General features: G+C 41.8%; 1 protein-coding gene and 1 long non-coding RNA gene across 3 annotated transcripts in view; one reads left to right on the top strand and one right to left on the bottom strand.

Moving 5' to 3' along the window:
* Positions 1–27,674, top strand: part of PPARGC1A (PPARG coactivator 1 alpha) — a 363,672-nt gene that overhangs the window by 270,420 nt on the left and 65,578 nt on the right. Inside the window, exons 1-2 of one of the 2 annotated variants that reach the window (XM_023925422.2) lie at positions 25,753–25,786; positions 26,190–26,330. The exons of the other annotated variant lie outside the window; for it this stretch is intronic. Coding sequence (XP_023781190.2) covers positions 26,283–26,330 — 48 coding nt within the window. The 5' untranslated portion in view covers positions 25,753–25,786; positions 26,190–26,282. Of the gene's footprint in view, positions 1–25,752; positions 25,787–26,189; positions 26,331–27,674 lie in introns of those variants that run through there. 2 annotated transcript variants of the gene reach the window in all.
* Positions 15,313–19,478, bottom strand: LOC111928396 (uncharacterized). Its single transcript, XR_002864089.2, has 3 exons — positions 19,379–19,478; positions 17,136–17,228; positions 15,313–16,879 (listed from the first exon to the last, which is right to left on the bottom strand). It is a non-coding gene; the product is annotated as an uncharacterized LOC111928396 (long non-coding RNA).

Raw genomic sequence — 27,674 nt, 5'->3', positions numbered from 1 at the left:
GGAATGTCTTTCTGTTATGCAGTTTTTCTCTCTGCTGAAGGTGTCTTGCCGAATGAGAGACTGATCATCATTCTTGGCAAGCCAGGGCCTAATCCAGCCATCCCTTGTCTTCAGGACAAGATCTGTATGAGCAGCCTCTGCAGCTGGCCTGAGCTGACTGTTGGCAGATGGGTACCAAACACTTGCCTTTTTCTTCCTTCTCTTTTGAATGCCCTAGCTTCACCAATCTTGTTTGACACCATCCTTTTTTTGGCTTAGAGGGGTCTTATATGGATATGAGTGTGTTAGGTGCCCACAGCAGTTGAATGTTACAGAGATGAACACTTACCGGACATTTGGCAGTAAGATTCAAAATCCAGATCTCTTCCTCAGGGGATAGAATTTGCTGGTTTAGGGAGTACAGACGGAGTGTGTTGCAATTTATAAGGGAAGAGATAATTCAGAAAAGTAAAACAAAATATACTTTGGCACTGCTTCTTCCATTTTCTTTCAACCTCTCTCTCTCTCTGTGCTTCCCTGTCTTTTTTCCTTTCCCCAGTTTTTTTCACTCATTTTACCTTTTTTCCCTTGAATTCCCTTCCTTCACACTGTGGTTCCTTTCTGCGTATCCTTTTCCTCCCCTTTCCTTCCTCCCAAGTTGATTTTCTGTACCAGCCTGCTCAGCTCTTCTCATTTCTTGGTGGTGCAGCTGTCCCCTTGCCTTCTCCAGAGAGCTGCTCCACACCGTGTGGCCAGGCTGGCAGCAGCTGGAGCTTTGCTGTTCACTGAGATGCACCCTAGTAGAGCCTGAGAGTGGAGCCATAGGACATGAGCACTCTTGTGCCACTGGAGCTCTGGCAGGATAACATGATACTTGTCAAGAAAGATGTCTTCGCATTCTTGTAACACTGGAATGGATTTCCCTCCATCTCGTCTATAAACAGGGCATTTGTACCATTTTCCTGGTTTGCTCAGCACCAGTTTATAGCCTGCTGCTGGATTGGGTTTGCTGTTATTAATTATTAGTGATTATTTAGCCTCCTGGAATACCAAGGCATGATTGTGCAGGAAACTTTACACCCACAAACAAAAAAAGGCACTCACTTGCCTAAAAAAGAAAACAGCAGACAGCTATTTGGGGAGATCACATTAACTCCCCCTGGGCTGACGTGGCAGCTAAGTGATGAGTAGGAGCTGGCTCATAATGTACAGAGGAAGTTGTTCCCTGTGTCTGGTGCTGGCCGTGGGCACCTTTTGAGTGCTGGTGCTCTTGGTTTTTTTTGTTGGTTTTTTTTTGTGTGTCTTTCAAGGCATATAACGGCCAGTTCTGTTGGTATCTTTTTTTTTAAACTCAATTTCTCACACCAATTTCTCCGCTTCCTAGATTTATTTTCCCTCTTTTGACTGCCTCAGTTTGCCCACTTTTGCCCTCCCTGCTGCAGATCCTCACAGCCTTGCTGCTTTTCCTCCTGGCACCTGCACCCCTCCATGTTCCTCTCCCCTGCTCTTGCTTCCTTCCTGCTCCCCAGCTAGGGTCCCTGCTGCTGCTGTGCCTCTCTGCTCTTCTGCTTGGCTGCCTGCAACAAAGGAGGCAGGGGAGATGCAGGAAGTACTGTTAAAAAAGGAAAAGTCACCCTGGATGCCCCGTGCCAGAAGTGATTCTGTTACCCCGCAGCCAGCTTAGAAAAATGAAGGGGATGTCCCGAGGGTGTCCCAGCAGGAGAACATCCCCTCTGCAGGGGACGGCTGCAGAGTGCTTGGGGGGCAGTTTCCCACTGCCCATGCAGGGAAGGGGGCCTGAGGCCAGTGCACCTTGTGCTGGTATAAAGCTATCTAAGCCAAAGTTCAGGTGAAGGGCAGCCATGTAGCCAGAAAGTCATGTGGCTCTCATGTTGGTTAGTATGTCACTTTGAACAGCTCTTATCTGATATTATTATGACTAACCCAGTGCTGACAGCATGGAACAGATTACAGGAGCCATGTGATGATTATTTAAGGCATCACTGAGTATAACACGCGGCTAATATTAACCCTTTCTTTCCAGAGCAGCTCTCTCTCCCTGTGAGCGACACTTGTAGCAGGCGCCTGCCCTACCCTGCCCTGCCCTGCCCTGCCTGTGAGCGCTCCTGCGCCACGCTCACCTTGGGTGCTCTCTTTCAGTCAAGGCTATTTTTGAGTCATTCCTCTGTTTCAATGTGGCCTTACAGTTCAGAGCAGTTCTCCATAGCTGCTCTTTTATTATTAATTTTTTTTTGTTTGTTTGTTTGGGTTTTTTCTCCTTTTTTTTTTTTCAGAATATGAAGGATCAGTTATGACAGGTACCCCTATTTCATATTTCCTGTGTCAGCACGTGCCAATAAAATTCAGAAGCCTTTTTGTTTTGTTATGGTTGATCTTTAAAGTTATTGAGAATGACACTGAAGTCATAGCTGGCGAAATAGACCTCACTGTTCTACATAAATGTCAGCAGCAGCAAAGGCAGTGTGTTCCGAGAGGTAACAATTCGTGCGCTCACGGGGAAGGCGAGGTGTGCACACAGACTGTACCCTTTAAACAGGCTGACACCTGCACCAGGCATTTCAAAAACTATGCAAAAAATGTGGCATTATATATAAAGCATGACAGTGGCCCTGACTGTTCAGCCACTTTGCAGATGTGTTAAAAGCTGTGCTGTGAGGATCCTGGACAAAAAAGCTTGGGCTCCTGGTGGGGACTGGGGCCATGGTGTCTCCCCATCATGAGGTAACATCAAAGGTGCGAAGAATTTAAACTCTACACCTGGAAATCCTGGTCACATGAGTGGTATTACTTATGTGACAACACAGAGGGTAACATTACACCAGCAGCCTCTGGCGTAAAAAGGGAAACACTGGTGGGATGGGGGTCACAGTGACATCCCTGTGTGGGCCCACGCGCTGCTGGACAGGAGACACTCTCTTTCTCCCTTTGGGGGCTGCCTGCAGCCACCCTGTTCCCTCCAGCAGCATCCATGAGCAGGGTGGTATAAATTTACCAGCTTTCTTTTGCACAAAGGGAAGATGGAAGATTATGAAATCAGTGTTTTCAGCATTGTGAAAGCCTTCCCCGGGGCTGTGAAGCCAGAGGAGGTTTGGCCACTGCTTTGCTTGGGAGCCAGGAGGAAGGCCAACAGAAAGGTATTGTGTGAGGAAGAAATTGTGCTGCTCCCCTGGCCCTCTGTATGAAACTATGTTTCTCTTCCTCTCATGTCTGCAAAACCTCGGGAAGAAACAAGGGAGAAAGGTGGAGAAAGTCTGAAGCAGGAACACCAGGTAGCAACCCTTCCCTCCATTTTAAACTGAGGGCAAACTCAAGTGTGATCACAAGCACTACAAAACATGATTGAGACTAACTGCAACTGAGACTCAAAAGGACCATAAGCTTTTGGAAAGGGGTTAAAAAATCCCTGAGCACACTGTGTTTAAATTAAAAACAAAAAGAAATTAAAAAAAGGAGCAAACAAAAATCCCCTTGGCTCTACCAACAGCTCATGCACAAGTGAGTATGTGTGCAGAAAGCACATGTGGGATTTGTATTGCTTGAGAGCTAGGGAGAATGACACACTGTGAAAGTGCAGAAGTGCCTGTACGGGTGAGGGTCTTTGTTCCCTCTTCCAGCAAAGCTGCAAAAGACAGAGCCACCGAGTAGGAAACAAGAGAACAAGTGGTTGAACTGTTTAATAGTAATAATCATAGTAGCAGTGACAGTAGTGATTCCCTGTGAGCTTTAGTCAGTGCTTGAGCCCATCTCTCAATGCACTCAGGCATGCTGGTCACTTTGCCCTGCCTATCGTGTATGGGAGTTGCTTTGTCTGTAAAACACGATTGATAAATTGCTAATGCGCAGATCTCTGATGAGCTCAGATCTTTAGGAGTTTGCATTGCTTGGAGATCCTGTATTAGAAAGTGCATGCAAGGCTAAATCATTAATTGTTTCTTTTCTTGAGCTGAATTACTCACTTTTGGAAAAAAACTATCTTCCGCAGATGCTCTATGAAATGTTTGTCCTAATGCTTATTTATCGTGACTGGCACTGATGGAACGGGTGCTGGTATGAAGCAGATGTATCTGTGTAATAGTTTACTTTGATGGCTCCTTTAAGAGGCTTCATAATCTTTATATTTTACCACTGGGTTTGGAATTTTATGCTCCTTTAACAGGTGTATTACCTTGATCAGATGTTTTCATTTTAAACTATTGACTTATGAGCACATGGCCTGCAGGGATTGATGTGCAGGAAATTGATTCCTTTTAAAAGATTTATTCTTATATTCTCTTTTTATTTAGTGTAAGAGTTCACTAGAAAACTTAAATGATTGATAATGACAGTTCATGAGTAAAAGTGCAATTAAAACCTTTGTTTCCCTTAGTTTAAAGTAGAAAGAAAACAATAGGGATGGGAATATACCTAGAAAGATCCAATCTAAAATCAGACAATCAGAAAATGTTTGTTAACATTTAACAAACCCAGCTTTTAAAATGTTTCTTCTCCACTCACAGCCACTATTGTTTTTGTGCACTTTTATCATTCAAAGAGTTCAGGCTATTTGAAAAGGATGTGTACAAAGACTGCCTTAAAATGACTCATTGTAAAAGCTCCCTACCTGATGAATTTGTCCTATTGGAATGAACATCTATTTTAATAGAATCCACTAAAAAAGCTCAATCTGTTCAGCCTGTGAGATGGAATGCAGTAGCAGAGTCCTGCCATGAAAATAGCTTGTGTAATCAGTGGAATATAAATGGCAACAGCATCTTGTACTCCCTTTTATGATGGTGGAAAGAGAAGGAATTCAGTGGGCAGCCATATGACCAGGTCCTGCATGACTGAGGAGCTCACATTTTTGCATTGCACTGTAGCACACAGTATCTTGTGTGTCCAAGAGGAGGTAAATTGTTCCCATGCCTTGTGACCAGAATCTCTGTCTGGAGGAAGAAGGAGAATAAAGGACCATTATTTTAGCAGAGGCATTAGAAATCTATGTAACTGCTGGAAACATTGATTAACAAAATATTTTCTCATAATGGCTAGTACCCTTCTGAAAGCAGGAGTGGGGAAGCTCCTTGAAATAAAGAACTGCATATGTGTCTGCCAGCTTATAGTTTTAAAGCACTGCCTATGCTGACAGAAGAGGCCACGGATATGACAATTACTGAAGGCTTAGTACCAAGATAAATTTAAAGCAACTTTATTCTAGAGTGAGCCTTCTGCATGAATGCATGACTTGTGTTGGTGCCAGTGTGGGTGGCATTTGTTAGATTCTGGAGTCCAGTCTGTGTTGCTGCATGAAATGAGTGTGATGGGGTCAGATCAGTCCTTGCTGAATGATAATCCACATCATAAAGCTACTGTAAATGATTCAGCATGGTTTAGTATTATTTTCAGCCAGTGCCCAGGAGAGGCCAGGACTGAGCTAGCATTAAGAATGAATTGTCCATGCTTCCTACTCTTATATAACTGAGGGTTCAGGTCACGGAAAAGTACGTCAGGAAAATGAGCACAGCCTCTTTTCACAGTGTAGATTACTTGTCTTCCTTAAACAAAGGTTGTGAACCAGGGTGGAGGTTTGGTTTTCAGAAAGCATCTCAGAACTTCCTAGAGAAATTGAGTTATGATTCTGCAAGTTGACAGAACTTTTAGGACAGGTGCTGAATGCCTGTTATTTTGACTGTGATCAGAGTGATTTTCCCCATTTTTCAAGGAGTTCACATGTTGAGGTTGCAGCTTTTAATTTCTAAGTGGATTTAATGTGTTAGCTTGAAGCCAAGAATTCAGTTGTAGATGGGTTATTGCTGCAATTGGTGACTATCGTGATCTTTTTTCTTTGATCTCTTAACTAAGGCAGCTTTGCAACATTATTTGATTAAATTGTTGTTTGAGGTCATACCAAATTGATGTGTTCTTTTGTTGTTGCTCAGAAAAGGTTCTGAATAAGTTACTCATGTAGAAACTTAGGTAGCTTTTTTACGTGTTTGTACAAGGCTATGAAAAGGAAGTCTGGGGTGCAGGACTTCAGAAAAGGACAGACCAAAAGGAAAGAAGGAAAGAAAATTCACAAAAATCAGAAACCATAATTTCTAATTGTCTAAATTCATTTTTTTTAGCAACTGCAGTTAGGCTGGACTGATGGCTGTGTGATTGCTCTATTTCATTCTGTAAAAAGCAGTACTATTGTGGAGTTTTACTTATGTACCAGGAAAAAAATAAAGCAAAGCTCTGTGTGTTTCAGACTTGGCTAGCGAGTCCAGCCAAGAACAGATGGAAACTCTGCCAAGCACTTTTTCATTGAAGAGTTTTCTTGAAGCTTTAAGAGGGAAAGATCAGAGCTTTGCAAACAAAATTGCTGATTCCTGCTCAGAGTGCTGCACTCGTTCCTGCATTTAGGGCCATCTTGCAAATATGGGCTGGACATCTGGCAAACGTAGGCTGGGTTCAGTGTCTGTGTTTGTCTGGACTACTCATGCATGAGGACCATTTGACTTGGCACTGAAATAAGCAATATCTGCTGGGGTTTGTACATGTATTTTTAGTGGTTTTGAGATCTTGGTGTATGCATTGCTGCAAGACCCTTTCAGCCTGTCCCTGAGTAGTAGAAGATCCCATGTGGAAGGCTCAGTATTGTTCATGTTACTGTCTCATAATGGAGCTTACTCTATCACCTATAATGTTGTATTAGTCCAGGCCCCACACTTGAGCTATTCTTGACCTACAGAAAGGTCAGTATCTTTTTTTCACCTTAGTTCTTCAGCAGTTATATTCTCATTACAAGTACAAATGTTCTCCTTTACTTGCAGACTTTCCTGTCCTTTAGGACTATGCAATTATTTCAGAGGGGACTGTGTCCTAAAAGACTGAAAAAAAAATGTTTGTTTCTGGTTTGGGTCTCTCTTTGCTCTTTCTTATAAAGAAATGCCATGAAAAAGCCATGAAGATGGAGTTCATTATGTTAATCCCATCTCTAAAAGCGCTGCTGTGCTGCGGGCCTTTGTTGTCAATAAAATGTCAAGCAATGGCATGTACAGCATGTTGTGCAGACTTCAAAATGCTGCAGCTGTAGGACTGCACTGTGTTTTCCACATGAGAGCTGAGAAATACGGGAGGGATTAATATCAGGTGCCCAAAGTGTTAATACTGAAAACCAAAACAAGAAAAAACCCAAACCTTACAAAAAGTTTTCTTTGGTGTATTTGTAAAAATTAGTTGTCATTCTTCCTAGTTTGAAAGGCATCTCTTTACCCCTAGTTTATCCAGGAAAGCTGGTGTAGTGGTTTGCCTTCTCTCTCACAGGGGCAATATCCTTCTGAGTGTTCGTGGCAGTGTAGAGCATAGTGGTGCTACAATGTAGCTATGCCATTAATTTGTCATGCTTGTGACAATATGGGAGGCAGGTGAAATACCAGAAAGCAAATTGCCTATTTTAATTCCCAGAAAAGAGACTTTTCTTCAGCACTGACACATTTTATGAAATCATGGATTTTGTGCTGTTAAGGACCTGATGCTTTTTTGGTACAAATGTGACCAGTTTGTAGGTGTCCACACCTGTTGTGGGAATGTCTGGCTACAGGAAGGTGAGCCAAATACATTAATAATATGAACCTCATCAGAAGAAGCCAACAAGGAAGACATTACATTCCTGGAGGTGTATTTTGTAGGTGTGGTACAGAGACTAAAGAACAGAACCTGTTTTGGTTCTTCCAAAAGAACTGGAAAATTTGCCAGTCTGGTCATGGGGGAAGACAGGAGGCACTGTGAGCATATAAATTCCTCCTGCCCTAATTCTAAGTATCACCCATTGTTTATTAGACATAGTATTCTGAAATTTTTCATATTTTCTTTGGGGAGTATCACCACCTCTTCACACATCAGTGATGTGTTTTAATACCAAGTCTATGTTACAGATCATGTACTACTGATTTTCAAGAAAAAATAAGTACATTAGAATGAAGACTGGCCATCCTATGCTAGTAAAACTTTTGAGACCAGTGCCTCACTGTTTAGGGTGTAAGAGGGATGAGGGTTGTCATGTGGAAGTAAGAGGGATGAGGGATGATGGTTGTAATCTCAGGTCATGTAGGAAGTTCTAACCTAATACCTGGACCATAGCATTTTCATCTCCATGCTGCTTTCACACTGATTTCAGTGACCGGATGGCAGAAGGAAGAGACATATTACTGTTATTATTTGATACATGTGAGCTCCTGTGGCCTTCCCACTGTATTTGCCTGGACTGAGTTTTGCCATCTGCACCGCGGGCCAGGCACTCTGCTGTGTGACTCCATCCACCTCTCCCTGGAGTTGCTTGCTTAGCTTTCATATAATTACAATTGATGTCGCTCAAAAAATACTGCATGTTATATTTTATGTTCCTTTTTGACACCTCGTGATAGGGTTTCTTACTGCAAATCACCATGTTCAAAATGTGGAAAGATTGCAGCTGTAAAATTAATTTAATTTGTATTTATCCAGGTGTGGGTATTAGGAGTCAACCAAAATCTAGTATCATAAATCCTCTTCCAGGAGAAAAAAAAAAAAAGAAAAAAAAAAGTATCTGCATCCAGGGCTTCTCTTGTCTTCCAGGCTCCTTTTTATTGTTTCCCTGAACATGCTGGTGCTGCCAGGTTCCTTACAGCTGTTCGCATTTTGTCAGTTGCTGGCTTGTTTGCCGATTCAGTAACTACAATGGTGTACCCTCCATACTTTCCTCCTTTCTTCTCTTCCTTTCCTACTTTCTTTTTCTCTTTCTCCAGGAGTGGGATAAGCAACTTGAAAAGTACTTCCATCAGTATGCAGGAAGGTTACTCTTGCAACAAGTTCTGCATCCAGGAATACTGTGACAAAGTGTTTTATCAAACATCATTTCTTTTCAGTGTGGAGGCATATCTTCTTGCATCAACAGAGATGCTGTCTTTATGTAGGGTTTGGGGATGTTACAAATAGGTCTGAAACAACCTGCACTTATAGAAAAGTAATTCCTTCTTGGAGGAAGATCTGGGTTTAGCACAGGGAGCCAGAGCTGTTGACAGGGCTTTGGTTGGTGGTGTGGTCTGTTGGGCTAAGTTAGGCAGCAGCACAGGACTTTGTAAGAGTAGGTATGGGGATGAAGAGGTGCTACTTTTGCACAGAGCCCTTGTGACTCAACTGACATTTCTACTTGGAAGAATTCCCTTTTTAACGGTGAGAAATATTTTAGTTTGTCTGCTTGGCCCTCTGTGATATGTTCCTACCTCACACTAATGCCAGTCGTATCAGATCATTCTAATTATAAATGTGACAACTCTGAGAATTTGGATTTTAAAATCCTGGGGGGTTTATGGGATATTTTCTAACGCCAAACCTGAGAAAGTCACTAGTAGACTTAACCAGGTTAGAAGGTGGTGTTTTAGCCACAAAAATACCTAGTCTGCACCTGGATTTGAGCCAGGGAGTACATCTGCTATATATCTGAGAGAGGGAAACGAAAGTATCCTATGCTGTGAGATTGGTATCAGCAGGGTCCCCTGTTTCCAACCATGCTCATTTGCTCTAAGTCATGAAATTAATTAATGGAGAAAATTTCTTGTAAAATAGAGCAGCAGTTCTGATTTACATGACTTCTGTGCATTTGCAAGTATTTTTTTCCCCCTATGGCTAGAGCTGTATTAACAGGGTTTGTTCCAATAAATGAACTAACACGCATGTATTAAGCAGAGATCTCAGGGAATCCAGTCTCTGCAACAGCTTTGGCATTCCCTCCTGTTTATTTATTTGTACCAACGAAGATGCCCCCCTGCTCTGTGCCATCTTTCCTCCCCAGCTTAGCTACTAAGCAACCTCTTCAGTGGCTGCAGTGAATCAGCACTTCTGGCAGGCTTGTCGCTCCCGTGCTCTGCCTCCAAGCATGCGGCACACAGACCCCTCTTGGGCTGCTTCGCTGCCGAAGGAACAGGGCTCGGCCCTTAAGGCACAAGTTTTCCTGCAGTTTTAAAAAACAGAAAATAGTAGATCAAAAAGTTGCGCTGGGTTTTATTTTTGCTTTAGGAGGAGAAGCTTTTTGCAGATGGTGATCAAGGTGATATTTGAAGCCCCATTTAAAACATTGTGTGGCATTCAAGTAATGATTAGTAAGTGTAATAAATATGATAAGAAATAAAAGAAAATTAAGTAAGACACGTTGCTCTTGGAAAAAATGAACCTTGTAAGACTGAAAGACGTTTGAAAATTTTGAGAAACTCTCTGAAATAACTGCAGAAAATAAACAAAAATCCAATAAACGCAAGATTGCTCTCACTCCTCTCCCAAGTATATTTCAAATCCTTTTTTAGGTCATGTTACCTAAAAAAAAAAAAAAAAAAAAAAAAAAAGGAAGAGAAGGGAGTTCTATTTATTTCATTACAAGCCTGATTTTCAAACTCAGGAAGCTCTCTCTCGCTCCAAAGAAAACCGCACAGAAGATACTGAGGTTCTCTCTGAGCCTTTGGTAATGTTCCCCAAATTGTTCATATCTTCTTCAGTCTGGCAAAACAGAGAAAGAGGGTGTTTGTAGACCCATTGCTCTGAATGAATAACACTTGAAACCACAGCTAATCTCATGGAACAAGCTGGTGAATAAGGTGTTGAATTAAGGACTCAGAGCATGGCCCATGGGAAAGGATAAATCCTGCTTCACTGGAGTTTGTGGTAAGGCTGCTATTGATGGGGTTGCAGAAGGGCAGGATCAGGCTCTGTGGTTTGCTTTGAATGCATTTTTCTTAAATGGTGAGGGAAATTATAATAATTTGCTTCCAAAAATTGTTTTCTCATAACCAGTACAATAGCAGTATGCAGCAGGACGTCAAGGTCCTGATCTATATTTTTGTTGTATTATTGTTGAATAGTTTTTTTCTCCTTATATTCAAATCTAAACTGAAATGTTGGCTGAAATCCTTCATGTATGTTTTCATGTATGGTTCTGTAGACATTGTTTTCCTTGATTTCCATAGATATAAATAGTTAAATAACTGAGGAAATGAACTATCTAGTATTACTCCTCTTCATCAGATAATGGGTGCTTTGCAGGCCTAATATGTAATATTAGTAATTAGTGCTTTTGTTATAATAAGGAGTTTATTTTTACCATACATCAAATTTACTACAGATTAGACTCCTGTATGCAATTCATTAGTTGTCTTGGATGTGGTTTTCAAAGTGATGTCTACCTTGCCTCTACTTGAGAGCTGAGTCCTGCAGAAAAACACGGTACAATGTCGATGCATGCAGTGCCTGTCATCCTGAGTGAGACACTGAGACACTGGGGACTCCCAGGGTTCAAAAAGAGCTCCTGGTACCGGCTTTGGAGTGCTAGCGCTCCCAGGGTGATCTAGAACAGGCTCTCCTACTTCTGTAGGTGGTGTAGTGTCCCTCAGCCCAGGTGTGCTGCACCCCTCACATCGCTGCGTGTCCGTGTGAGACAGCGTGTGCTGAAGTGCGCTCGCCTCAGCTGTGCAGCACGTTGGATGAAAGAGTGCATGCAGGTGTTGGCACATAGAGTCATGTGTGAATAAAATGGAGCCTGTAGTTTCAAAAGTGGTCCATTGTCTTGGGGATTAATGAGAAAGTTGATCGTCTGGTTATTGCCTCCAACTGCATACCCTGTGAATACACCAGGTATTCCATGTCTAGTGGCAGGGGTGTGCTTTTAAGGTGATGGTTGTGGAGAGGATTATCTTTTTTTAGGTTTGCTTTATTAAGCCAATTAGAAATGTTCAAGACAAGGAGTTGTTTTTCCAAGTCTTATGATCCCATTAAACAACAGAGGGAGAAGTCAAGCAAGCAAGCAAGCAAGCAGACTACAGAATAAACTGTGTAAATAAAATACAGTAACTAACTTTTGGTCAGGTAGCATCTTGCTGAGCAGTCTGATTATTGACTACCCAGCCAGTTCTGCTGATATGACCAACATAAATTCATCTTTGCTGCTTTTTTTACTGATGCCAAAAACCAGAGGAGCTCTAGGAAGGGAGAACTGGATTCAATTCTGGTTCATGAATCACATATTGAATTGTCAGGAAAGGAACAAATTCTGCCCCAATTGCCACTATAACTATGATAGGTTGTACTCGTGTGCCTCAGGGCAGAATATGGTTTGAAATGAAATAGATGAGGTCAAAATCTGTTTTCATTGATCACAGAGAAGGCAGTGAAGCTGTAGAGGCAAATGTGACAGCAAAATATTGTCAGCAAGGCCATTCCTCTTACCAGTGATGCATCATGGAAAAAAGAAGGCTGTTTGATTTTAAACCTCCATGATGTCTTGGTTAGATTGATTAAAAAAATAAACATTCTGTAGGCAAGTAAATTGAACTGAAAGTAAGACCCGGTGATTGACACTGAGTTGCCATTTATTTAAAGTCTTTCTGCACGGAAAAAGAAAGGGCCATTTTCATTGCAGAAAATATTAATTTTTATTTTCTTTTTACTTATTTTTTAGGATCTTGCAAAAGGGAGACAAGGAATGTGGGTTCAGGAATAATCTTCTTTTATTCCATCAGATATATTCTGCAGCCCATTCCATAAAGATGACAATAATAAAAAAGCAAGGGACACAATATAAGAAGCAACTTTCTTTCTGTTAGGGCGGATGGCTTTATAGAATAGATACTGAAGCAGCAAAGAACTGAAAGTGGTTTCTGAGAAGTGTTGACCTCCTTTCGTGCCACTTACTGTGAATTAAAGCTGTGAGTGAGAACTAGTTTGGGCATGTGGTACAGCACTTACAGCGACTGCTGCCAAGGAACAAGATTTGTGTTTCTAAGGAAATGCAACAAAAGAAAATGGTTTAAGAGGCAGTGGCTGTCACTGCGTAAAAAAAAAAAAAAAATCAAATCTATTTATGTACAGATAGAAAAAAAAAGGTCAAATTGGGTTGTTCTATATGCAGGTTAGCATATGTGTGAACTTTTGTAATGTGAGATTCAAAATAAAACTACTGTGGATTGTGCAGGGTTTAGCATATCTCACACTGTTAGAGTTTACAAAGTTGAGCTAGCTAAAAGCAGTTGTGACCTGCTCTGTGCCTGTGTTTGACTGCTGTTTGTCATTCTTACAGGCATTATTAGAAACAGTGATCTGCTATAGGAAAGGGATACATTTAGAGCAAGGAAACTGGGTTTTTGTGGCTTTTTGGAGCTCCTTTCTTACGAAACCAAAAGGCAAATAACTTCAGCACTTCTAAACCGAGGCTGCCAAACAGTATCACTTACCACTACCTTTAAGGTTATAAATATCTTAGGACATGACATCCACTCACTGATTTGTAGCAAAGATGTTATGAGAATTGTTCATGCACTGCAGTTTCATTAAGGGTTGAAAACTGTAGCAAAACACTGAGGAAAAAATATTGCTATATTTACACAGTGTCTTAACTCCTTTTTTTCACCCCTCCGGGGTTGGAAAGGGAACCACCTGTCTCCTCTGCTGATGTCAGACTGCTGCCTGGAGACATGGTGCTATTGGAAAGCACACGATACTGTACATATTTACACCAAGCTTGTATCTGATTGAGATTGTGCTACGAGACCTGTGAGTTCACAAGTTTCTTCATCATACTCTCATGCATTAAACATGTGTTTGAACTCTGGCTTGAAAACCGTGTGATCTTATGATAGACATATTTATGTAATAGTTAAATGAATGATCATGTGCTCTCCAGCTCCTTTTCCATGCAAATGCAGAGGAAATTGAATATTATAATATTTCAGTGAGATGTCCTCAATAACAAATTACTGTTTAAAATAACCAATATTTGTATGTATATCAATTGCCTAGCGGTTATTTTTGTCTGCTATTTGCATGATATGGAAAAGATTTTTTCTAGCAAACATTTTAAGCTACTTGGTGCTGCTTTCCTTTTGGAATGATCACAAGGGTGCACATTTAGGGACGTGTTTTCCATCTGTTTTTTTGAAGCTGGCAAAGCACATAATTTGGAATAGAAAAGAAGTCTGAAAGTACCCATATTTGAACTGGTGTGTGTTTGAGCCATTCTAGGAATTCTTACTCTGTAGCAGTTGGTGAAAATGAAGGACTGTATCGTGCCCTTGGGTGCAGTATGCAGGCAGGGCTCAAGGCCAGTGGAGCCCTATGGGAGTGCCCAGGGGACACCAGGGCCCCCTGAGAGTTTTGGCGCTCGGTTACCAAGGCAAGAACCTGAAATGATTGGGCAGCTCTTTGAACTCCAGCTGTTTGATGCGGTCCTGTGTTGGGGAGGTTTGTTTGAGGTGGGCCAATCTGCAAAGGCTAGGCTTGAGCTTCTCTTTGATACAGCCTTGAGTGATGTGCCTAATGGAGAGACCCACTGAATCTTCTGTGTCCTGCAGTGGTGGGTGTGGGGCTGCCAGTGCAACCTGTTTGTGGGCTTGCTCGAACATCCCTGTGGCTTTTGCCGGAACATGGCAAACAGAACATTGTAAGAACATGTCACCCCAGGACAGAACAGAACATTGTCAGCCAAAATACAAGCTTTGCTGCAGGTTGGGGCCTGAGCTTCCATGCAGAGCAGCACTGGCATGATGGTGATTCCTTTCAGAGTGGGGATCTTCACCTGGTGAGCCACAGATCACCTGCACTCCCTCTGGTTGTCCATAAGCATTGCCTTAGCTCTTCACATCAGCTCAGCCTTTTGATGGGACTGCTTGTTGTATGTGGTGAGCAGGAGTGGCAGAATCTGGCCCTGTTACTTTGTCAGTGGTTGGATCAAGTTAGGCACCATTTAGTGCAGTAATTTCTCTTAGCTGGGTATTTTGAAAGCACCAAAATACTTGGGGACACTAGTGCTCCTGGGAATCCCTGGGACTGGGAACAGCTAGGTAAGAAGGGTTCCAAGAAGTGTGAACTGTTGCTGCAAAACCTCTCTAAGCAAAAGAGAAGATTTTGGGATTGTAGCATGCTGGGGGTATCAGATTGCCCAAATTAAGTTCTGACAAACAAACTGGATTTCTTCTTGTTGAGGTCTAGAGAAGACCTAGTCAGCACCTCAGCTGTTGAGCTGCTTATGTCTCCTGAGCAGTTCAGGCACAATTCCTGGGGTGTGGAGATGGTTTTTCACTATCAACTGGATGGGTATTTTTGGCTGAAGGCTGTTCCTGTGGAAAAACTCCCATCAGTGGGTGTTGCTGAAGACAGTACATCTGGATCACTGTGGGAACTAGTTCATTGCTAGTGTGCACCAAACTCACAGTGGTACAGGAGGAGATGTCAGTATCTCATCTTCCAAGATCTCTTCAGTCCTGTTATTTTTTCAATAATTTATGATTTGTTTGGTGGAGTTCTTCAGTGAAGAACTGCACCATATGTTAGGGATTTTTTTTTAATGGAGATTTAAGGGTAAGGAGAACTGGCCTTCCCTATGCAAGAGACAGAGAAGTTACAGCTAGAAATGAATTCTTAGATGTTCTGTTTCATACTCATGTGCTAGCATAATTTTTTTTTTTTTTGTATACTAAACAGAATGTTCTAATGTATGATTCATATTAATTAGGTTTCTGCAAAGTACTGCACACCTCAACTTGAACTGAACCAGAAATAAATACATGGCCATATATTAACATTTTATTAGTTGAGAAAAATAGGATGAAGGCACCTATGTGAAATCCAAAGTATGAGCTTCAGATTGAATTAATGCCAGCAGTGCCTTGAGATTAATTTGGTTACTATGGGTACAGAATAAGAAATAGTACACCATAATGTAACTATGTTTACTGATTAATTTCTGGCATTAAAAACTAAAACCACACTATACATGCAACAACAGCCTTTTCTTACTTGGAAGAAGATGGGTAAATTTTAGTAATTAAAGTGAAGGTTGCCCTTTGAAAAGTGCCAGTACTACAGTGGAAGGTGAGTGCTGTTCTTATAGAGGATCTGCCCCATCACAAGCAGCAGAACCGCAAGACACCAAGAGAGACCTGAAACAAAAATACTGCTAGCCCAGGAAGCTGCCAGTCTTCTATAGCTTCTCATTAAATATCTCTTGTAACATGATAACATCTGTTTCATGTACCATTCAACTGGTCAAATGTGAGTTTTCTATCCTTGTGCCACTTCCTATCTCATCAGTATGTAGGAGAAGGAACAAGTTTTGCATCTTAAGATGTTGAAAGCTGAGTAGTAATGGCATAATGCAATAGAAATACTATATATTCAGAAAGCAATTATTTTAAGGAGTTTCAGTTTTGACATGGCTAGATTAAGTATGAAGCTTTTTGTTTTTATACTTGCTGTCAAGAATGTTGTTAAATACTGATACCACCTCCTAAGAGAACAACTTTTAAATACCAAAATGAAAAGGATAAGCATTAAATATTTTGGTAGATATATTGTGCCATAATGTATACTGTCTTGTTCTTAATACAAGGCACAGTAGGGCTTAATTAAAAAGTGATTGTACGATCTATCACAAACCTGCATTAGGGATATGGATGCCAAGAAAATTAAGTTGAATAGGTGGTGATAATGAAATCGATATTTTATTGAATAGCTTTTATTCCTATGCCTTTGTTTGCTATTCTTGCCTTCCTGTCAGCAGGTAAGACATTTTCCATCTAAAATTCTTTGAAGGAATTCATTTAGTCTGATGCTGCTTTGTTTCATTATTTTATCAGTGTAAGTTATTTTATTCATTTCTTGACAGAGTAAAATGCCTTGACAAACTTGTGACTCCGTCAGAGCAGAGCATGACAGTAAACAAAGAAAAGCAAGTCCTTACGAGCTCATTCCTGGTAGGAGTGGCTAGCTAACAACTGGTACAAGGGTGATTTTCTATTTCATGTAAGCAAAAGTCACAGTCACTCAAAGCCTCCAGGGCAGCCCCACAAGGAAATTTTAGTACAGATTCCTCCTATTCCAGCTTCTAGTGTGACTTTAGGACCTGCTAAGTAAAGTGTCTAGCGTTAGAGAACAATTAAATATAGCATAATACCAAGTGAAGAATATATTCAATAAGTATATTTGTACAGCCTGGGCCAAAATCCCCCTTGTTATAACTTCATCAACTTAAATGCTATTGATTTTTCAGGTACCACTGACCTGAAATTGCTGGGATTGTGCTTGGGATGTATTTGACCTATACTGTTTAGGCCAAGTAGAATCACAGCTTTGAAAGTGTAATGCAAAGAAATAGTTACCGAGTGTTCTGCTGTCTTGTAATTCTACACCAGTTACTCAGTGCACTGTTGCAAAAGCTCTCCTTTAGATGGGTAGAACTGTGTCTGCAAGCACTGTAGAAAACAATAAAAGAGCTTATTGTTCCCTTCATATTTTTAAGGGTAGTGTGCTGCAAACCAGACAGCCTGTGCTTTCTAAACAGAGCTGCTGGGGCAGCCAGCACAGCTTCATTTTCACATCCTCACTTACTAGGTTCAACGTTGTCAGTGTCCTTTTTGTGGCAAAAATCAAACAGCCAAAAGGGAAGGCTGGCTTTCATGATCTTTCTGCTTGTGTGTCTCAAATATTGCATATTGCAGTGCACCGCGCATTGCAACTTGCAGCTTGTCTCATGCCTGGGTGCAATAGGCACCGTGGGGTAATGTGCCAGAGGAGCAAACAGGCACAGCACAAGGCTCTTGAAAGCCATGAGAGGCACTGAAAGCTTGTGTTCGTGGTATGCAGCAGTATAGATATTTGAAAGGTTAGGTTCTGTCTATTTTTAGGTAGCCTTCACATTGGAACTGATCTAAAAATGAAGGGGACATAAAGATTGCACGTGTCTCTCCTGATTTATCAGAGATTTTTTTATAAAATGCATTAAAAAAGGCATCTCTGAATCAGACTTTTTTTTTTTTTTTCTGAAGTATAGCTGTGCTTCTTATTTAGAAGAGGAGTCTTTATGATCTTGATTAAAATGCCAGTGCTGTCTATTTCACTCCAAGATCAGCATTTTCAGATTTTAGCAAAGTTAAAGAAATATGACTTTCCTACTTATTGTTTGGGAAGATTTATTCACTTGTGTAAATGAATTTTAAAAAATTGGCAAGGCCTTTTATCTCGTATAAAATAAATCTGAAGATAAATGATCTTTTCCACTAACATCACCTATCATTAAAGTGGCTAAATGAAAATCAAAATGTGTTGCTATTTAGTGCCTGCTCGCCTTTTTACGGGAGATGAAATTGAGCATGTTTACTGGGCAGGAATTGTCAGCGATGCTTCGATTTATAGCATTGTCCAGGATATAAATTAACAACCACCATGTGTTTTCCCCCACTTTCCCTGGAAGATGGTAGCCCTGTCTCCCAAAGTGTACCTCTCCAGCTTGCTGTGCATGCTTCTACCCTTCCTTAAGGAAAATCAGTAAACAATATAAAATGGTGTTGCATTGAACTGAAGTGCAAATATTTTTCTAAGTCCCTGTAAACAGGAGTGCATGTGTGAATAAAACAGCTGGAGGTCTACCTCCAGAAAACCCCCAAGGATGTGTCACACTCATTTCTCCAGTCTATGCAATCTTGGTTTAATAAATTGGTAATAATATTATGATTAAGTGCTCTTTGGGGTTGGTTTGCTGTTTTTTCAGTGGGCTTTCTATACACAGCAACTTACAACAGAAATTAAAATAATCTTCCATTCTAACAGTTTCCTATTTGGACTTGGTTCTTTGTTCCTCAGAGAGAAGGGGGGAGGCTGCAATAGGCAAAAGGAAAAGGTGCACTCTGTTGAAATCTTTGTTTCAGAGTGAAACTCACACAGTCCTTTCAATGCTTTTGGTTAAATGTATTGCCCTGACTTGCACTTCCACATGTGGAGTTCAAAAGAGCAGAAACAACAAATAGTGTTTAATTGAGCCAGAGTGTTGGGGAATTTTCCAATGGTAGAGATCCATTAGGGACAAACACAGAAGTAGCAAACTTGCCATATTTGTTGACAGACATGAAGTAATGAAAATACAGTTATTGCTCTTTTGGGGAGGAAGCATGAATCTTCCTGGTACCCTCTTACAAAATAATATATAATAAGTGTCCCAGGGTAAAGATGTCCAGCAAATACTAAATTTCTTGGGAACAAAGATGTCTAAAATGGTGATAGGTGATGCAATCTATGTGCTTTATTCCTGTTGTATTCACAGGGGAAAGCTGGGGAAGCCTGAATAGTATGAAAATTTTATAAAAAAAAAAAAAAAAAAAAAAAAAAAAGGTGAAGGAGTTTCTGCTTTGAACTGTCTTGGTCATTCCTTCTGTGATAAGGTCTGATTCAAAGCCTGCCTAAATCCATTTAAAGATTTCCATTCCTTTCCAAAGGATTTAGAGCAGTCACCCCTTCCAGCTACTTTAACCTCCCCTTTTACTTTACTGCATTTTCTCATACAGGTATTGAAGCAAGTGATTTGGCTAGAATAAAATAAAATAAAAATAAAGCAGTAACTCACCCATACCTTCCTATGGCTAGCTCTCCTATTCCATCTCTGCACTAGTATGTTTGGCCCCGAGTCAGAGGTGAAAGTACTGACAAATTTCTTGTCAAAGGCATATCTGGAGGAGGGTCAGACTCTGAAGGTTTACAGCTGCACTTTGTATAGCTAATAAGCCCTGAGCTAAATGCTTATCTTCCTTTTTTTCGGTTATCTGAACTGGGGATGGAGGGAGAATGACATCTCTTGCCATTTGTGCAACTTTTTTAGAAGAATATTGCAGCTCCAAGAAAAATGAATAATTGGACTTTTGAGCAGGCAGTGGAACCACAAAACCCATAGGGATTTCTCTAGTACTAGTCACTAGTTTGCATATTGTGAGTTAACTGCAATTCATGAAAGGTTCTGGCTAAAAATAATTCCAGGGCTCAATTTTGGCTGGCAGGGGCTACTAGTTAAGAGGTCAGGCAAAGCTGATCCTTCAGAAGAAGCCTTATCTGCATGAGACTGTTGGGTGTTGCAGGGAGGTGATCCCATCTCTGCTTGGCTTGTCCTTGGCTGACTCAGGAAAATGGGGTGCAGGGGCTGTGATGAGCTGGGGAAGGGGACCTTTGCTGCAGCCTGGGAGCTTCAGAGGCCAAGCAGTGAGTGCTGGCTGCTGCATGAGTGGAGCTATGTTCTCCACTGACAGGAATTTCCTCAAAAGCTTGCACACTTCCACAGGCAGGCATAACCCTATAAAGGGTAACTTGATCCATAAGCATATTTAAAAAACCCATACACATCAGGTGTTTTATGTGATATCTTCATTTTACTTTGTTTGCCTAAAATTGTTGCAGAGCTAATCTGTGGCCTGCGTTACTAAAATCCCATCAGATTACTAGAGTCCAGAATTATTTCTGCATTATACTTTGTTTTAATATGAAAAATGCCAAGAGCTAGGCCCAAGAAAAAAGGCTGACTCAGTTCCACTGAGCTCTGTCTGAAGAAAGTCGTATTTGAAGATGAAGGATGTGTTGGTAAGGCTGTCTGTCATCTCTAGTTTATTAAAAAGAATTGCTAGGAGGCACTAAAACTGTCCACTGCCTTTCCCTCTGTTCCTTCACTCAAAGGTGCTTCATTCACATCGACTTTACCATAGCGATTTTGTGTAAAACAAGATTTGATTTTGGAGTATTTAAAGGTTACTGTTCTCTCCAGTGCTGTACTGCAGCCTTGTGTGTGCTCCACTGCAGTTGCCTACCCAGCCATTTTAGAGAGGGGATAGCCAATGTTATGGAAATGAGAGATTTTTTTCTTCCAGTAGCTACTGCGAGCCTCAGCATGGATCTGGTAAGGCAGTGAGCTCTCCTGCACTGCAGCCTGGGCATCCCCCTCGGGCTGGGAGGCCCTGTCTGGGTGACTAAATGGCCAGATGGCAAAGCAAACCCCAAATGCAATGTGACAGCCGGGTGGCCACCTCAGTTGAAGTCTGGTAGCTTTGAAGGCTGATACCCCCCACAAACTTGCTTATGCTTGCACCAGAGAATCTTTTCTGTGCCCTAAGATACCAAATCCATGGTGGTTGTTCATGGAATCATCCTCTTCAGACCCCTCTCAGAAAAAGTCAGTAAAAACTAGATTGGCTTTCTATGAACAAGTCAGGGAGGAAGAGCTCCAGGGTAATTCTCTAGGTGCTCGAGGGAAAGGGATCAAGGTGGATGGTAATACACATAATGAGAAAGGCCTGGGTGGGGTGTTCAGAGCTCTGCAGAGTGTTCCAAATGGAAGGTGTGCTCCTGAACCTTCCCCACGTTCTGCCCTGTGTGTCTGAAGCTGGAGAACACAATTGCTTGTTGCCGGAAGGGCATGAGCATCCCAGCAAGGCTGGGAGTGGGACAGGAAGGGCTCAACTTCTGAGTAAGGGTAGATGTTCCAGGCCCCTGAACAGGAATATCAGAAACCAGTTCCTTGGATCTGATAATATCAGATATGAGCAGGCTTTGGTCTCTTCCCAGGGACTTGAATGTGTGGAAGAATAAGGGGACAATAAGAACTTTATGACTTCTTTTGTTCCAAGGAAATATCAGCAGTGAGGTGAGTAAAGGAGAGATGATGAAGATCTGCAACGGTCTGCGATTTTGATGTGGTCCTGTCTGCTCTGCCAACCTGCAAGACAGTGCAAAACTGGAATCTGTCTCCTTGGCTTGCCTGGGTGTCTGTGCTTAGACAGCACCACAGCCTCCCCAGGAAATGGATGTGTTTACATGGCTCCGTTTCTCAAACATATAGAGGTCATAAATTTAAAGGTAGATACTCTTTTACAGATCAGCCCTTCTATAAAACAGTAACATCCAAGTGAAAGACATTGTTCATATTCCTTTTAGTAAGCCTGACAAGCTGGATTTTCCTGCAAATCACAGCAAATGAGGGCTCTGGAGAAAGCTTCAAATGTTGGAGGAAAGTAAGTGACAAATATATTTTTTACATAATCAGCTGAAGTGGGTTAGTTTTTTGGTTTATAGTATTGAATAAGTGAAACATGCTTATAAAGAGGGTGATGTTCAGGGAGGTATAAAAAGAATCATAAGATTTCTTGTATTGAGTTCCTGTGATCCTCCTGCTTCACTTGAACACTCCTGGAAGGCTTTACTACAAGCACCCAGTTGCAAAGAGTTGCATGTCTGCAAGCCTGGTTAATGCAGATAATCAAGTAATCTGCACTGATAGTAAATAGTCATAGTCAGGTCCAGTTGCACATGACACAAGCAAGTGATTTCCCCTGGCATTCAGTGCTGCTTATTTGAGCCCCCAGTCTGTGGAGGCAGATGTGGCAAAATTCAGCCTGGTGTCAGTAATGTCCGTAACACATTGCTGTTCGGAGAAAGTTATTTTGGACTCTCGAATATACAGCTCCTCAGACAGCAGCCTGTGACCCAGAGCTGGGCCAAGACGTAACTTGGCCCTTGGGTTTTTCACAGAGCTGGTACAGAGCAGTATCCTGGGTTTTTCTGATTTTAAAACAAATAATTCTCCAATCATAACTGCCCTAACAAAACCAGAGAGAGCAGATGGCTTTATTCCACTGTAAAATTACTGCACCAATGAACCCAGAAGTTCAAGGAGTTTGATTCACTGACTTATGCTATTGAGGGTGTACTCTGGGTAGTATGAACTGGATAAATAAGGAAAAGAAGATGAGAAAGGAAAATAAAAAAAAGAGCAAACAAATAGGATAGAAGTGGAACAGAGAGAATGGACTGGAGAACAAATACAGGACTGTGCAAAAAATAAGAGTAAAGATGCACAGAAGGAAGATTTTTAATAAAAAATTAATAGGGTACATATGCTTTATATAGAACACCATTCACACTAACACAACTTTGGAGTGCAGTTTGCTCTTTTATATACAGCATTGGCTGATCTTTTGCTCTAAGGCCATTCACTCTTGGAGGGTTGAGCAGAAAGGGTTGAATCAATGTGAGAACTGATTTGCAAACCTCATCTGTCTGAAACTCCAGCACCGTTTTTCTGTACAAGTTTGCTTATCCTTACTCCACTGGGAAAGTAGCAAACTTTCCCAAAAATCAGAGTATCATAGTCTTGGAGGAAAGAAAAGAAAATATTTTTTCCTCAGTGCCATAATGAAAGGGCTAAGTTTTGGTCATGAGGTCTCCAAAATCAGTAACTTCTTTGAGAAACCTAAATTACAGGTTATATAGGAAAACCTGAGCCATAGCTAGAAAATGTGGGTGAAAGAGGAGGAGAAAGAGATAAAATGATTGCTGAATCCAGGAAAAAATCAAGGACAGAGGGCTTGAAGGCTTTGGTCTTTGATTTGTATTTCCTGTTGTTGCAGGCAGCTGTACCTTCCATTCCTATTAGAAATGTATTAGGATTTGGGAATTAGTGCCCAAATGCTGTTGGAAGGCTTATCAGAACTTTCTTTAATCATGGCCCTTAAAGAAGAAAACGCAAGATCTGGGAATTGCTGAGACCTGCTACAGACTAACCTGAAAACAGGGGAAATGCAGTGATTGAAGAGGTGGTCTGATAAATGACATTTCAACAGGGCAAATCGTGTGAAATGGACCCGTAGACTTTGTCAGCTGAAGGAGAATTTTCTTTGTATGTGTTTGTTATGGAACCAAATATCGTGTGTGCATGTGCCCAGATATTGCCCCACAAAAGATGTTTGTGCAATTCTTTAGTGTTGTCAAAACAGAGTGAAGAGCATTGCTAAAGCTTCTAGGGAATGTTCAGAAGACAAGGTTTCCTTTGAGGAAGCAGCTTAGGTGCTGGCTGGGTTTCACAGGCTTCATTTGCATTTGCGGAGGCTGCGTCGTTTCCAAACTACACCACCACTGCAGCTGTCTTCCTTGCTTTTCTCCTCCTTGGGGCACTGTGCTCAAAACCCACATTAAAACACGGGGAAAAAAAAAATCCTAGTGGGTAAATTTATACTGTGGCTGGAGTTAGACACTTCAGTTAAAAATAAATAAAATTCTTCCCAAGCAATTTGGAACCCTTGTTGAAATCTCATAGTCTTTTGTAGTTGGAGTTTTGCTTGGCATCTCTTCCAGGTAGCTATGGAAGTGCCAGCAAAGTTCAAGCTCTAATGTGGACAGGGACATTGAAAAGCTCTGGGGGCCCTGTAATTAGCACTTTTGCTTGCTCCTTCTATAGTGCACTAGAAAAGTTCTTCAATCTCTAAAGCTTGTATGGTGAGAGCACCACTAAGGTCACAGTTTATATTTATCAGTTAACTTGCTAATTTGAAGGGAAAGCATTGAAGTGGAAATGTAGAAAATAGAAACAACATGAGCAGGTCAAAATATCCAAAACAGCAATATGAAATGTTCCAGTGTAAATACATTTCTATAAAAGGTGTGAATGAAACTTCAAAAAAACCCCAGATGATGGATTCGGCACAGTCAATGAACACAATTATAAGTAGGTACTGAAGGAGAATATTCCACCAACCATGGATCCACAGATAATAATTAATAAGAACCGACTCCACTCCAGGCAGGCAGGTGCCCAGTATTATTTCACAGTTGACTGTTCAGGGGGTAGAGGTACTCACCTTTGCCACAGATCTTAATAATTTACTGCAGTTTTATCATTAAATCAGCATATAATTGGGAAGGAAATTAGGTTTTTTTTTGTTGTGAAGCAAAGCAATACCATTAATTTAATTATTTGTAGGAAAGGCTTTCTGTAGTTACTTGGTATTTTACTGTCTTTTTTTTTAATTAAGTAAAGTAAAAACAATACCTTTTTTGTCATCAGTGCTTGGTAAAAATATGACAGTGCGATGTGATTTACAACTTAAGCACAAGCTTGGAAAAATGTACATTTTATCAGGACTGGCAATAATGAATTACAAGGAAACACAAATAAGTTAAGAATATATCTGATACTTCCTACCATTTCTGAAGGTTCCAGTGTCTGTGGGAAAAAGGCTATTTCAAGAATTGTACTTCGTATTTATTTTTTTTTCCTCTCAGCAAAATTGCCATAGCCTTGAATAATAATTGAATTCATTTAGTCTTTAGAATACTCAAGTTTGCAAATAACAATGAAAATGAATATTTCATGACATGGAGGATGATAAGCTATAGTTTTGTAACTTTGACTGGTAGCCCAGCACAAGGGAGCCAACATTTACATTTCACGAGAATTTTTGCGCCCAGATAATTAAAAGAACTGCAGCTTAAAAAAACAAGCAGGCAGGTGGGGATAGTTAAACAAGACCTTTATTTTTGGGTTTTCTTGCCCTGTTCTGGACAACAATTTTCAGTTCAGCTTGGTACATGGAATTTGTTGTGTACGCGATGCTAAGGGGCATCATAAACCAGTTGCACCTGCAGCAGCCCCTATTGTCTGGAAAAGGCTTTGACGGGGAGACAGGTGTTAACAGCGTGTCCGGATTTTCACACGACTTGTGGTAAATCTTTTTATAGATTTTTTAATGATTTTATTTTCAGTGCACAACCCCTGAGCTGGGGTCAGGAGGGTAGAGCAGTGCCCTGGGGCAGTTCATAGAGGCGGCCGTGGGCAGTTCCTTGTGACTGCCGTGGTTTCCTGGGGAATGCACGGGTACAGAGGAGTGGTTAAAGAGCAGCTCCAAGTACTGTAATCCATGTGGGAACAGCATCAGGCTTCCCCCTCGGAGCAGAACCGCAGGAACATTTTTTACAGATGCCGAGTCCCTTTCAGTGGAGTGCTGGGGTGGGGGTGTGCGGGGGGCGGGCTTGCCGATGGATTTACCGTGGAAAAACTTACTTGAGTTGCGATTGTCTATGAGAAACCGTAACCTAAGCGAAATACCTGGGGAGGTGCAGAATCTCCGGGGGCAGAACAATGCCGGGAGGGGTGTAACTTTTGCCCAACTCCGGGACAGCCCCTCCAGAGGGAGCAGCGGCGGGGAGCGGCGCAGGCACGGCAAAGGTGCTCGGAGCGCGCAGGCTGTAGCTCGGCTGGGAGTCACTTCACTTTTTCTTTATTATACGCACAGCTCTGCCTATTGTGTGCTGCGGAGCGGGGGGAGGACAAAGCAAGCAAGCTAAGAAATGAAGGAAGACGGGGAGGGGTGGGAGCGGCGCTAGGGCAGGAGCGGCGCCGCGGGGGTGTGGCGCGGCAATCCGCTTTCAATCGCGGCCGCGGCCGCCGCGCTCGGAGCGGCTTTTGCGAAGATTTACTTCACTTCAGGCTGGGTCTGCCCCTGCCTGACGTCACGGGCTGGAGCAGCGGCTCCAGAAGGCTGGATGAGTGACAGCCCAGCCTACTTTTTAATAGCTTTGTCATGTGACGGGGAACAGTAGTAAGACAGGTGCCTTCGGTTCACTCTCAGAGAGGGTCTGGTTGCCTGCATGAGTGTCTGCTGCCTGCCTGCCTGCCTCTGGACTGTAGTTTGCCAGCTTTCCTGCCGTCGCTCCGCAGCTGGATGGCGTGGGACATGTGCAACCAGGACTGTGTATGGAGTGATCTGGAGGTGAGGCGGGGGCGGCCGGGGGTGCCGGCAGCTGGCGGGGGCCGTGGGCTCGCCGGGGCACCGGCAGGACGGCCGGGGCGGCGTACTTTGCAAACAACTCCCTATCTTATCTTAACTCCAGTAAGTTTGCTATTTTAAGGTTACTCTGCGATGCCTTGAGCAAATCAAAGCTGAGCTCCTGTCATCAGTATAGTATCTCCTGCAGTTGGAAACTATTTTCATGTGCCTCTGGCTCGCTTTCCCGTCATATGCAATATTTATGCTCTAAGATACTGATATGAATCGGTGTCTGAAGTGGCGTTTCCAGTGGCGTTTAGTGGCCTGGTTGGAAAAATGCCATGTTTATTTAGAATAAGACTAATATTTCTTTAAAAAAAAAAAAAAAAAAGTTATAATTGACTCATGTCTTCATATCTTAATTCCTTGTTTCACTGTGAGCTGTTGAAGGTTTTTTTCCTTGTTTATGAGCTGCAGAATGCAAACACGCACACAGGAATGAATACCCTGTTGTTTGGCTTTAGATGCTTTTTTGAAAGAGATTTCTGGAAAGAGACGCTTCCCTGCTACTTACGGTATTTTAATACTGACGTTGTAGCTAATGCCCCGAAGAGCAGGGTTCGCAGTCAATCTGAGAAGTCCAAGAAATGGTTAAATCCCACTGTACAGCAGAGACAACAGGATGAACCATGAGAATAGAGTTTATGCAGGACTGTGTGAACTGCTGCTGCCGCTGCTGCTGCTGCTGCTTGTGTAAAAATAGATGGCAATACATCAAATCCACAGCTTCTGCTGGCTACAATTCATAAAGGAAAAAAATAAGAAAAAAAGTCAAGCAGCCCCACAGTAATCTCTGGAGTATAATGCGAGGTTTGAGGATTTCTGCATGTTTGCATTCAGCAAAATGGAGCATTACCTGAAAGTTCGGGCAACTTGCGAAGCGAGGCAAACTTTCTTTGGACCCCATGGAGAGGAATCCCAAATACAGGCCTGCTCAAAGGAACTAATCCTCTGGCTTCAGGCTCGGAATAAGCGCTTAAAATGCTCCCCTTGGGCAATGGGGGAGGGAAAAACAGGTTACAGGCAATGCTTTTTAAATAAGATGTTCTCGTTGTAGAGAGCTAGCCATTTAAAGTTTCCATGTTCTCCAGTAAATTTTTTTCTATCTGGTAGAGCATGTGTGTGGATTCTCAAGTCGTTTTGTCATGTTTTTAATATTTGCAGCTTGCCATTGTATCCGCAGATTTCTGTTTGCATATTGTAATTGGTCTTATCTTGTTTTGATTTCTTGGTAAAGTGGAATAGATATGGATAATTCATATGTCCTGTAGCTATTATAAGTCAAGG

The sequence above is a fragment of the Cyanistes caeruleus genome, chromosome 5 (assembly GCF_971803275.1).
Source record: "Cyanistes caeruleus chromosome 5, bCyaCae1.hap1.1, whole genome shotgun sequence".
Lineage (NCBI taxonomy): Eukaryota > Metazoa > Chordata > Aves > Passeriformes > Paridae > Cyanistes > Cyanistes caeruleus.
The sequence above is the reverse complement of the archived record's forward strand: the minus strand, read 5'-3'. Positions and strand labels throughout refer to the sequence as shown.